Source organism: Monodon monoceros, unplaced genomic scaffold (assembly GCF_005190385.1).
Source record: "Monodon monoceros isolate NGI ecotype Baffin Bay Population unplaced genomic scaffold, NGI_Narwhal_1 Super_Scaffold_7, whole genome shotgun sequence".
In the NCBI taxonomy this organism is placed as follows: Eukaryota; Metazoa; Chordata; class Mammalia; order Artiodactyla; family Monodontidae; genus Monodon; species Monodon monoceros.
Window position 1 is genome coordinate 96,015,280 of NW_021703784.1, and position 13,606 is coordinate 96,028,885.

The 13,606-nt window shown below is 43.5% G+C and overlaps 1 protein-coding gene across 1 annotated transcript; it reads left to right on the forward strand.

Moving 5' to 3' along the window:
* Window positions 1-656: 656 nt before the first annotated feature.
* Window positions 657-5,007, forward strand: LOC114887610 (olfactory receptor 6Q1). The gene is given in 2 exon segments (XM_029209397.1): window positions 657-791; window positions 4,057-5,007. Coding segments are annotated over 2 exon segments (1,086 nt in total).
* Window positions 5,008-13,606: the final 8,599 nt, after the last annotated feature.

The window sequence follows — 13,606 nt, forward strand, 5'->3', positions numbered from 1 at the left end:
GTGTGTGTGGGAAGCACAGACATCTAGGTCAGATGCCCTGGGGTTTGAATCCCATCTCTCCCGTTTACTATCTGGCTCTTTACAGAAGAGGTTTGATGGCTCCTGATCTCGGAGGCATGACTGGTTTTCCTTAGGGATCCAGGCTCTTTTGATGGTGTGGTTCTGCCGTCCACTGAAGCCTCCAAATATTCTGAATTTAGTCTGTGACTAGAGAGGGAGAGAGCCTGAAGATAGTGGGAAAGCTCACCTGCTTCTTAAAAATCCCAGCCCACAAGTGAGATGCATCCCAGGCTGGAGGCAAGAGGCTGGGAACGAGCCCCTGGCCCGGTTGCCTCGTAACAGCACTCCACACTGAGGGGGGGGGGTGTGGGTCTTTGCGGTGTGTGTGTGTTCAGAATATCCTACTTCTTTACCCCTTGTCCAGCAGTTGAGTAATAAGAGCCGTTCTTTCGAGGTAACATCTGGATTTGATACAAACGCCCTCAGGTTCTGGCATCCTATCTCTAAGTTATGGATCAGAGAGCTGAAACTATCATAAGGTAACACCTGTCCCAGGCCCTGTGGTAGATGCTGGGGGCACCTGCTCTGTGCCAGGTCCCGTGGTTGATGCTGGGGGCACCTGCTCTCTACCAGGTTGCTCCTCTGGTACATCTGCTATGGCGCCTGGCACAGAGCGGGTGCCCTGTGCATATTTTGGTCTGACCTGCATACAAGTTTGGAGGAATAAGGGAAGGAAAAGTCTTCCTACTGAAGATGAGATTATCGAACTTGAGTCACAGCTGGAAGGCCAGGTAAGATTTAGCAATAATACTAACAATTAATGGATGAGGCAACCAAGCTAGTGAATTGCAGGGCCAGGGCTTGATTTCAGATCTGTTTGACTCTAAATCTTGTGCTTTTAATGACTATGAAAAAGAATGAACATTTCAGAAAACTTTACCATGAAACCTGTAAGGCAGGCTTCTACAGCATCTGTGCGCAGTGAGGAAGGGTATCTGGAAAGGGTGAGCACTGTTCCTAGGATGCTACATGATAAGCCAAATTGCAAAGGGGAGAAATGTGCAGGAACTGTGCTCTGAAATTTCCTGGAGCCAACAGAAGCGTGAAGCATCTGGGGCTGCAGTGCAATTATTTGTTCAGGAAACCAGTGTTTATAGACCCCCACTATGGGGATGTTGGAGCCTGGATTTAGGTGTGGTGAAGATACATGCAGGAATCTGAAGACTCTGACCTTGTTTATTTCTGATTTTGTATCTCTACATGCTTTCACTGCCAGCAAATCATGAAATGTTGACACCCAAGGGAACCTGTTTAATTATTTTTAGGGGAAAGAGCAAGGGTTTTAGACCTTGGCAAACCTGGATTCAAATTCCAGTTCAGGCATTTGTGTGACCAGAGGCAAAACACGATTTGTTTTCCTCCAAAGGGTCAGAGACAGTCAATAATTTGTCCAGGGTTACAGAACAAGTATGTAAAGGTTTCAGCTATCTACTGCTGTTTAACAAACCACTCCAAAGCTTAGTGGCTTACAGAAATGACAGTTATTTAGTTCACAAATCTGCAATTTGGGGAAGGCCCAGCAGGGAAGACTGGTGTCAGCGGGGTCAGCTTGACCAGGGCTGGAGGGTCGATTCTTCAGATGACTCATTCACCTGACTGGCATGTTGGTGCTGGCTGTCAGTGGGAGATCGGCCAGGGCTGAGGACCAGGGACCTTAATTCCTCTCCACCTGGGCCTTTCTGCAGGCTGCTTGGGCTTCCTCAAACCATGGTGGCTGGGTTCCAAGAAGCAGGGAGAGGAATCAGTTTCTTAAGGCCTGGAAACTGGCACAGCACCTCTTCTGTCTTCTTATGTCGTCAAGCAGCCACAAAGCTCAGATTCAAGGGGAGTGGCCATTGGCCCCACTTTTTAATGGGAAGAGTGTCAAAGAATTTAAAAATGACCACAGTAATGGGGACATTATATTCTCTTACTTACTCTCTTTTTTTTTTAACACCTTTATTGGAGTATAATTGCTTTACAATGGTGTGTTCACTTACTCTTAAAATTAGATAAGAGTTCATCTTTTTGGACCCCGTTTTTATTAACTGTTTTACAAGATGGAATTATTTAGTGTTTACCCATGGTCACATATTTCAAGTTGATATTGGCTTTTGGATTTGAACTCGGTCCTGTGGAATTTATCTCTTGACAGCTATCGTTCTCTCTTTTTAAAAAAATATTTATTTATTTGTTTGCACTGGGTCTTAGTTGTGGCAGGTGGGCTCCTTAGTTGTGGCATGCGAACTCTTAGTTGCAGCATGCATGTGGGATCTAGTTCCCTGACCAGGGATCGAACCCGGGCCCCCTGCACTGGGAGCGTGGAGTCTTATCCACTGCACCACCAGGGAAGTCCTCTTGACAGCTCTCTTTATCACTCTCCAGGCCTCATGACCACAGCTATCAACACCTCATGCTGTTCTCCCAACCTGGCCTTCCTGCCTCTTGTCTCCTCCTCTCCAGACGTGTTTCAGCACAGTGTACTTGTCCCTTCTCAGCATTGCTCCCCTGCCGAGCACTCTTCAAGGCTCTCTGTTGCCCTCAGGCTGACACTCAGCTTTTTTTTTTTTTTTTTTTGCGGTACGCGGGCCTCTCACTGTTGTGGCCTCTCCCGTTGCGGAGCACAGGCTCCGGACGTGCAGGCTCAGCGGCCATGGCTCACGGGCCCAGCCGCTCCGTGGCATGTGGAATCTTCCCAGACCGGGCACGAACCCGTGTCCCCTGCATCAGCAGGCGGACTCCCAACCACTGCGCCACCAGGGAAGCCCTGACACTCAGCTTTGACCTTCATTAACTTGGTTACTAGCTCTTCATGTTGTTGGCCTAGACTGTCCCTCAAGCTCAGTGAAAGTCACTTCCCCTCTATGATCTATTCCAGGAGAAGTCAACATCTAAGAATGTCCTCTAGTATGTATGTATGTGTGTATGCATGCATGCATTTTTATTGAGGTGCAGTTGATGTCCAGTATTATATAAGTTTTGAGTGGACAACATAGTGACTCACAATATAAAGGTTATACTCCATTTATAGTTATTATAAAATCTTGGCCATATTCCCTGTGCTGTACAATATATCCTTGTAGCTTATTTATTTTATACGTAGTAGTTTATACCTCTTAATCCCCTACCCCTAAGGTGTCCCTCCCTACTTCTCTCTCCCCATTGGTAACCACTAGTTTGATCTCTATATCAGTGAGTCTGTTTCTGTTTTGTTATATTCATTCATTTGTTTTATTTTTAGATTCCACATATAAGTCATATCATACAGCATTTTTCTTTCTCTGTCTGACTTATTTCACTAAGCATAATACCCTAAGCGTCCATCAACAGGTGAATGATAAGGAAGATGTACACACACACACACACACACACACACACACACACACACAACGGAATACTCCTCAGCCATAAAAAAGAATGAAAATTTGCCATTTGCCACAACATGAATGGACTTGGAGGGTATTATTCCCTAGTATTTATTAACCCAATCATGATAAGTACTTTAGAGGGATTATCTAATTTAAATTTTCACAACAACTCTGTTAGTTAGGTTCTTTTGTATGTGGAGCCAGGAATGCTTGATCAGGAAGCCAAGCTCTTAACTTTCATGGTACTTGAGGTTTCCAAAACACATGATGTTCTCTCTGATGTCTGAGATTTTATACTTGTTATGTGCTCTCTATTTCTCTATCTTTTATGTCACTAACTTATACTTATCTTTCAGGTTCCAATTTAGACAACTCTTCCTCCAGGAAGATTTCCCTGATTCCTCAAGACTGGTTGAGCTTCCCCTCTACTGCCTCCCATTAATATCCTGTCATTTCTATCTAGCACTTTTCATTTTGCACTGAAATCGTCTGTTTTCTCGTGCCCCTCATGGACTATACATTTTTTTGAGAGTTAAGGATAGCGTCTTGACTTTATTTTCCTCTCCTGAAGTGAAAGATACTTCAGTCCAGCATCTCATAGGTTCTCCTTGAGTTGTCATTATCTGTGAGGCTGAGACTACTCATGTAGCAGCCATGTGACCAAAACTGGACCCACATAACAGAGTTTGTTATGGTGGGCTTTGCCGAGGTGCATGAAATGCGCCTCCTCTTCTTTACTCTCTTCTTCACTATGTACCTGTTCACCTTGGTGGAGAATTTGGCCATCATCCTGGTTGTGGGTTTGGACCACCAGCTACGTAGACCGATGTATGTCTTCCTGACACACTTGTCCTGCCTTGAAATCTGGTACACTTCAGTCACAGTGCCCAAGATGCTGGCTGGTTTTATTGGGGGACATGGGGGCAAGAATATCTCCTATACTGGATGTCTGTCCCAGCTCTTCATCTTTACCTTCCTTGGGGCAACAGAGTGTTTCTTACTGGCCGCCATAGCCTATGACTGCTATGTGGCCATTTGTATGCCTCTCTGATATGGGGCCTTGGTGTCCTGGGGCAGCTGCATCCGTCTGTCAGCTGCTTGTTGGCTGGTTGGCTTCCTCACCCCCATTTTGCCCATCTACCTCATGTCCCGACTGACATTTTGTGGCCCCAATGTCATTGATCACTTCTTCTGTGATACTTCACCCCTGCTAGCCTTGTCCTGCTCGGATGTCACCCTGAAGGAGACCACAGACTTCCTGGTCTCTCTGGCTGTGCTCCTGACCTCCTCCACAGTCATCGCTGTGTCCTATGGCAACATTGTCTGGACGCTGCTGCATATCCGCTTGGCTGCCGAGCGCCGGAAGGCCTTCTCCACCTGTGCAGCCCACCTGACTGTGGTGAGCCTCTTCTATGGCACTCTCTTCTTTATGTATGTCCGGACCAAAGTGGCCCCTTCTATCAACTTCAACAAGGTGGTTTCTGTCTTCTACTCCATCGTCACTCCAATGCTCAACCCTCTCATCTACAGTCTTCGAAACAAAGAGGTGAAGGGAGCTCTGGGCAGAGCCTTTTCCTTCAGGTCTTGGAAAGGTCAGTGAGGGGGAGGTGGGGAGCCAGTGTCCTTGCCCTGGCTTTTTAGAAGGAGGGTGGTGAGGACTCTGGAATGGAACAGAGGCCTAGGAGTCAGGAGTTATGGACTATGTATTAGTTCAAGTAAAACACTAGTCTGCTATAACTATAATGTAGCTTAAAGAATGAAGGATACTTTCTCTTTCCTGAAGAGTCCAAGGTGAGTGATCCAGGTTGGTGGATGTGCTCAACAGGCATTCAAGGATCCAGGTTCCTTGCATCTTTTTTTTTTCTGGAAGCTCCCTGTCTCCAGTTACCATCACATGCTTCTCTTCCTCTTTGCCATCACTTCTCCGCTTTTTTTCCTTCTTTTTTAGCTATCCAATTATTTTCATTTTTATTTAAAAAAAATTTTATTGGGGTATAATTGATTTACAAAGCTGTGTTACTTTCAGGTGTACATCAAAGTGAATCTGTTATACATATACATATATCCACTATTTTTTATTTAAAAATTTTATTATTTATTTATTTATTTTTGGCTGCTTTGGGTCTTTGTTGCTGTGCCCGGGCTTTCTCTAGTTGTGGTGAGCGGGGGCTACTCTTCGTTGTGTTGCGTGCGCTTCTCATTGCGGTGGCTTCTCTTGTTGCAGAGCATGGGCTCTAGGCACGGGCTTCTGTAGTTGTGGCACATGGACTTAATTGCTCCACAGCATGTGGGATCCTCCTGGACCAGGGCTCAAACCCATGTCACCTGCAGTGGCAGGCACATTCTTTATCACTGTGCCACCAGGGAAGTCCTCCACTCTTTTTTAGATTCTTTTCCCACATAGGCCATTACAGAGTATTGAGTAGAGTTCCCTGTGCTAGGCAGTAGGTCCTATTTGTTATCTATTTTATATATAGTAGTGTGTATATGTCAATCCCAGTCTTCCAATTTATCCCTCCTCCCTTACCCCTGGTAACCATAAGTTTATTTTCTAAACTGTCACTGTTTCTGTAACTGTAAACTCAGTTTCTGTTTCCTTGCATCTTTAGGGTCAACATCCGCCTGGATGTTGGCAAACTAAGGCCTCTGGGCCAAATCCAGCTCAGCACTTATTTATAACAACCTGTGAGCTAAGAATAGTCTTCAAATTTTAAATAGTTGAAAACAAATCAAACGTAGAATAATATTTCATGGCACAGAAACATTCTATAAAATTAAAAATGTTGGTATCTGTAAATCAAGTTTTACTAGAACACCATCACACCATACATATTGTCTATGGCTGCTTTTATGCTGCAGTGACAGACGTGAGTCGTTGTGACAGGGACCATTTGCCAGCCCCCAATCTGGGGCCTTCTTATTACTTCCATCATGAACATAGGGTCCCAGTGGACAAGAAGAGTGAGCATAGAGCATGGAGAAGACACAGCCTGTATTTTAAAGTTTCTTCACTAGATATAGCCATCATCATTTCTACTCACTTTTACTGGTGAGAAGTTAGCCACAGGTCACATCTAATTGCAAGGAGGGTAAAAAGAATTGTGTGAACCATACTGACTCCATTTTGTCAGCTCCATCTTGGGCCTGCAGTCCTACCCCGCCCCCATTTCTGTGTGACTGAGCTTTAGCCCACTCACAAGGAATGCACCCAAGCCAGCTAAGTTCCCTATTAACATTTACCCTTGCCTTCATCTGATATGAAAACTAAAAGAATGCCTTTTGCTGACACAGATGGTTAATGGCCATGGAAATGTAGGGGAAACTCCTGTTCCTGGTGGTGCAGACGTGCTTCTCCCTAGTAGTCGGATTCTAGTTTTAGCTTTGGCCGCTTTAAATTCCCCCCTTTTGGTGATGTGCACTGTAGCTGCGAATGCCTCTGGGTCATCATCCACCCGATCCTGACTGTATGTAAGTAACCAACAATAAATTTTATAATTGCACTTTATGGAGTTGCCTGCTTCCTTTTTTGGTCTCAAAGTTCCTTCTCAGTTCGGAGGTTATTATTCAATATCTCTGCCTCCCAACAAGAGTCCATAGCTAGGCAGACAAATACCTGCCAAAATTTGATTATTGTGGAAAAAGGGACAAACAAATTTTGGTAGAAAACCGGCAGTTTCCACCACAAAGTCCCTAGAATCACAGCTGATTCTTCATGTGACCCATGTACTTATCTTCTTTGTATCTACATTCTTTTATTTGAAATATAGACCAAGCTTCCTGCTATACCAAATGGTGCTTTGAAAATTGATTTAGGACGATCTCATGGCAATGTCAGCTCACCTGAAGTAAGGCTTAAAAAGACAGTTATAACTCAGTTCCCTGTATGTAGATAGTTGCATTCCTAAAGACATTAACGATCATCCTTCGAATGTGGATTTTAGAAACTACAATATGTGGAGGAGGAAAATGCTGAGCTTGGGATAAGGTAGAGGAAGGACAGAATTACTGTAATGGTGTTTCTTAAGTGGCCAGTAATGAGATTGCATAATGGTGCCCACAGCCCCAGTCTCTACCTTCCCCCACCCCAACCCAGTATCTTCACTGTTGCATTTTTTAAAAAATAAAGTGCCCAGGCAACTCCAACTTCTCCCATCTTCCGAGGAGACAGAGTCCGCAGTCAGGTTCCCAGCAGTGCCAGGCTGTCTTGGGGAACTGTCCAGCCAGCAGCCCCCTACACCAGTGCATGGAAAACTTCCAGCTTCTCCTGGTACAGGTGGTGAAACTGCTTGGCCAGACAGTGGAAGCGGGCTTTGCAGTTTCCCATCTCCCTCTTGGCTCGTGCTGGTTCTGATATGGATGTTTCCGGGCCGCTCCTGCAGGCTCGAGTGTTCACTCGACTCCCTTCCGCTGTCTCACAGGAGCACGTCTGATTGGTGCAGCCTGGGTCACGTGCCTGCCGCTGTTGCAGTTTTAATAGTTAACAGAGAGAGCACAAATTACATGTTTTGAAAACCATTTCATTTTTTTTTTTTAATTTATTTTTGGCTGTGTTGGGTCTTGGTTGCTACCTGCGGGCTTTCTCTAGTTGCGTTGAGCGGGGGCTGCTCTTCATTGCGGTGCGCAGGCTTCTCACTGCGGTGGCTTCTCTTGTTGCGGAGCACGGGCTCTGGGCGCACGGGCTTCAGTAGTTGTGGCTCGCGGGCTTCAGTAGTTGTGGCTCGTGGGCTCTAGAGCACAGGCTCAGTAGTTGTGGCACACGGGCTTAGTTGCTCCGCAACATGTGGGAACTTCCCGGACCGGGGCTCGAACCCGCGTTCCGTGCATTGGCAGGCGGATTCTTAACCACTGCGCCACCAGGGAAGCCCCATTTCATTTATTGAATATTATTTCAGTGATGTGCTTTATATTCTTTTGGATGAGGGCAAGATGCAAAACAGTGTAAAGATGATAATCTTTCAGGATCAAATATAAGAATTCATCTGAATAAGACAGAAGCAGTAGTTACTTTCAGGCACCTGACCTGAGTAGATTTGATACAAAATGAATTTGACTTTTAGGTTTCTGCATGATGGGGAAAAAAGCAAAATATACTGGGTGTATTAGAGTCTTCCAGAGAAACAAAACCAATAGGATATCTATAGCTATATATATATATGTCTATATTGAAGAGATTTATAGGAATTGATCGATGTGATGGATTATGGGGTCCAAGAAGTCCCATGGTTTGGCAACTGCAAGCTTGAGAACCAAGAAAACCTGTGGTGTAATTCAGTACGAGCCTGAAGGTCTCAGAACCAGGAGTGCTAATGTCCAAGGGCAGGAGGAGATGAATGTCTCAGCTCAAGCAAAGAGCAGATTTGACCTTATTTTGCCTTATTGTTCAATTCAGGCCCTCAGTGGATTGGGTAATGCCCACCTGTGTTGGTGAGGGCCGTCTTCTTTACTCAGTCTACTTATTCAACTGTATTCTTTCAGAAACATTCCTTATCCCAGCCAACTGACACATAAAATTAACCATCACCCTGGGTTACGTAGTTCTCATTTATGGTAGCAGAAAGAATTCAAATTCAAACACAGGGGATATTTTCTGGATTTTGAGAACTATTCTAAGAATAACTCTGTGGGAAACATCAGCAAAGCTTGTGATTTTCAGCTTTTTGAAGAAGAAATCTGTATTTTGAGGTAAATTACATAAAATGGTAAAAACTCTGAGGCATACTCTTAGAAAGGTTTCTATACATGTAAAAGTGAATCTTGCTTTAATAGAATCTGATGTAAGAAAGTAAACTGAAAAAAAGGCCTTTGCCAGTGTGATTATTTACATTATAAAACATTCACTCCCTTAAAAAACAGACCTACAGGGACTTCTCTGGTGGTCCAGTGGTTAAAACTCCACGCTCCAATGCAGAGGGCGCCAGCTCCATCCCTGGTTGGGGAACTAAGATCGTGTATTCTGCATGGTGTGGCCAAAAGCAAAAAACCCCCAAAAAACCCAGACCTACCTTCCAGAATCTGGATTGCTGGTGAGGTGTATGTTATGTGTAGGTATTGACAGTTAAAGTTTTAAAAGACACTGCTAGGGCTTCCCTGGTGGCGCAGCGGTTGAGAGTCCGCCTGCCGATGCAGGGGACACGGGTTCGTGCCCCGGTCCGGGAAGACCCCACATGCCGCGGAGCGGCTGGGCCCGTGAGCCATGGCCGCTGAGCCTGCGCGTCTGGAACCTGTGCTCCGCAACGGGAGAGGCCACAACAGTGAGAGGACCGCATACCGCAAAAAAGACACTGCTAAAAAAACAAAAGACACTGCTAATGATAGATCAATCTGCAATGAAGATAAACCATGAAATCATGTCAGGGAAAATGCACATTTTTGTAAATATGGGATTTCTGAGAATATAATTCCTTTTCTGGGGGTATATTTATTCATAGTGTAAAATAGAGTTATGTGAAGTGCTAGCTTAACATAGACACTACTTCACTGATACCCAGAGAAAGTCACAGGGAGTAATCCCAGAGAGAAACAAGATTTATTAAGATAAATTCTATAATAAGTGCTGTTTAATCTTGTTTTGCCCACTCTGGGTATGAGAATCTTGGCTTAAGTGTTAGCTGGGGACGACCTGGTAACTATCTTGGAGAAAGTCCTTTGACTTGGGACATAGCGAGAATGACCAAACCTACACTCTGAAATCAGAACTCTACAGTTTTCTGCGTACCGTTATGTAACACCATCAAAGGCTTTGATATGTGTGTACTTCACTAAGACCCATCTGGATCTCCTTCCATATATATATATATATATATTTTTTTTTTTTTGCGGTACGCGGGCCTCTCACTGCTGTGGCCTCTCCCGTTGCGGAGCACAGGCTCCGGACGCGCAGGCTCAGCGGCCATGGCTCACGGGCCCAGCCGCTCCGCGGCATGTGGGATCCTCCCGGACCGGGGCACGAACCCGTGTCCCCTGCATCGGCAGGTGGACTCTCAACCACTGCGCCACCAGGGAAGCCCCTTCCATATTTTTTTTATCCCTTGCACTTGTGCTGGGATTCCCACTTCTTTTTCTCAGGGTTCTTAGTCTTCGGTTAGTCTCTTATTTTTCACTTTTCACATTCCAAGCCCTTAGCAGCTGATTTCTATGGCACATTTGTCAAAATGCTGGTTCTGATTGTGGTACAGCTCTCTCTCTCTAATTTGAGTCTTCTTTATCTTTATCCTTGTTTCCTTTGTGGCTTCATTTGCATTGGTCGAAAGAAAATTCTCAGCAGGCCATGCATGGCAAGATAGGAGCATGTTAAAGCCCTTTTGGCAGGAACTTAAGATGAATCTCATTGCTCAGAAAAATGGATTCCTTGATACCTTGAGACATTTTGTGTAACACCATTCAGCAACATCCCTCCCAGGGGGCAGTCCAGCAGCACTATCATTGAATTAATATATGCCCAGTTATTGTGGGATTAATCATTATCCCCACACTCTCATGGAAGTGGAGGGGCTTCATTTAGAGCAGACCTTGCTCTAGCGCGTGGGAGACAGTCACCTGTCCTCATTTACCCAAAGACAAGCAGCTAACCAGAGCAGGTTCAGGTTATTTACTTCTTTTTTTGTCTTCTTCTAGCTTTATTGAGATATAATTTAAATCTAGCACTGTATAAATTTAAGGTGTACTGCACAAAATTGACTTATATACATCATGAAATGCTTATCACGATAAATTTAGTGAATGCCCATCATCTCGTACAGATACAAAATGAAAGAAATAGAAAAACATTTTTTTTCCTTGTGATGAGAAATCTTAGGGTTTACTCTCTTAATAGCTTTCATATATAACATACAGCAGTGTTAATTATATTTATTATGTTGTACATTATATCCCTAGCACTTATTTTTCTTATAGCTGGAAGTTTGTACCTTTTGACTGACTTCATCAGATTCCCCCTCCCCCTACCCCACACCTCTGGTAACCACACATATGATCTCCTCTTCTATGAGTTTGTTCATTTGTTTGCCTTTGAGGTATAACTGACCTGCAACACTATGTTGGTTCCTGGTACACAACATAATGATTCGATATTTCTATTCATTTCAAAATTATCACCATGACAAGTCTAGTTACCATCTTTCACCATACAAAGACATTACATTCTTATTGACTATATTCCCCACACTGTACATTTCATACATGTGACTCATTTATTTTGTACCTGAAAGTTTGTACCTCTTAATCTCCCTCATCTATTTCTCTCCTCCTTCCATCCCTCTTTCTTTTAGAAACTACCTGTTTGTTCTCTGTATCTGTGGCTCTGTTTCTGTTTTGTTATGTTTGTTCATTGGTTTTGTTTTTTAGATTCCACATATAAGTGAAATCATACAGTATTTGTCTGTCTCTATCTGACTTATTTCACTTAGCACAATACCCTCTAGGTCCATCCATGTTTTTGCAAATGGCAAAATTTTATTCTTTTTTTATGGCTGAGTAATATTCTTGTGTGTGTGTGTCTTTATTCTTTATCCATTCATCTACTGATGGGCACTTAGGCTGCTTCCATATTGTGGCTATTGTAGATAATGCTGCAATGAACATAGGGGTGGATGTATCTTTTCGACTTAGTGTTCTTATTTTCTTCAGAAAAATGCCCAGGAGTGGAATTCCTGGATCATATGACAGTTCTATTTTTAATTTTTTGAGGAATCTCCATATTGTTTTGCATAGTGGTTGCACTAATTTAAATTCCCACTGACACTGCACAAGGGTTCCCTTTTCTCCACATCATCTCAACACTTGTTGCCTTTTTGATAATAGCCACTCTGACAGGTGTGAGATGATTTCTCACCGTGGTTTTGATTTGCATTTCCCTGATATTAGTGATGTTGAGCATCTTTTTCTGTGCCTATAGGCCATCCGTATGTGTTCTTTAGGAAAGTGTCCTCTGAGGTATGTTCCCACTATACCCATTTTGTTGAGAGTTTTTTATCATAAATTCAACATAGATGTTGAATTTTGTCAGAAGCTTTTTCTGCACCTATTGAGACAATCATGTTTTTATTCTTCAATTTATTAATGTGGTGGATCACAGTGATGGATTTGTAGATATTGAACCATCCTTTCATCCATGGGATACATCTTACTTGATCATGGTGTATGATCCTTTAATGTATTGTTGAATTCAGTTTGCTAATATTTTATTGAGGATTTTTGCATCCATGTTCATTAGTGATATTGGCCTGTAATTTCCTTTTTTTGTGATACTTTTGTCTTGTTTTGGTGTGAGGGTGACACTGGCCTTGTAGAATGAACTTGGAAGCATTCCTTCCTCTACAATTTTTTGGAATAGTTCGAGAAGGATAGGTGTTAACTTTTCTTGAAATGTTGAGTAGAATTCATCTGTGAAGCCATCTAGTCCTGGACTTTTATTTGTGGGAGTTGTTTTATTATTGATTCAATTTCATTACTGGTAATTGGTCTGTTCATATTTTCTATTTCTTCCTGGTTCTACCTTAGGAGATTGTACATTTCTAGGGATTTTTCCATGTCTTCTACATTGTCCATTTTATTGGTGTATAATTGCTTTTAGTAATCTCTTATGATCCTTTATATTTCTGTGGCATCGGTTGTAACTTCTTTTTCATTTCTGATTTATTTATTTGAACCCTCTCTCTTTTTTTTCTTGGGGAGTCTGTCTAATGGTTTGTCAGTTTTGTTTATTTTTTCAAAGAACCGGCTCTTAGTTTCATTGATCATTTCTATTGTTTGTTTTAGTCTCTATTTCACTTATTTCTGCTCTGATCTTTATGATTTCTTTCCTTCTACAGACTTGGGGTTTGTTTGTTCTTTTTCTAATTCTTTTAGGTATAATGTTAGGTTGTTTATTTGGACTGGGTCCAAAGGCTGCCTATGGGGCCCCAGGGGTCCCAGGACTAGTGCTGGTCCACTGGTGGGTGGGGCTGGGTCCCAGTGCAGCTGGGGTGTTAGAGGGTCCTATGGCATCTGACTTGCTGGTAGAGGGGGCTGTGTCCCTGCCCAGCTATCTGCTTGGCCTGGGGTGTCCCAGGACTGGTGCTTCCTGGCTCGTGGGTGGGGCAGCATCCTGGCACTAATAAGCTGGAGGAAGGATTCCAAAATGGCACTTGCTAGCACCAGTGTTTTCATGGTTGGATGAGCTTCCAAAATGGCTGCTGCCAGTGTCTGTGTCCCCAGAGTGA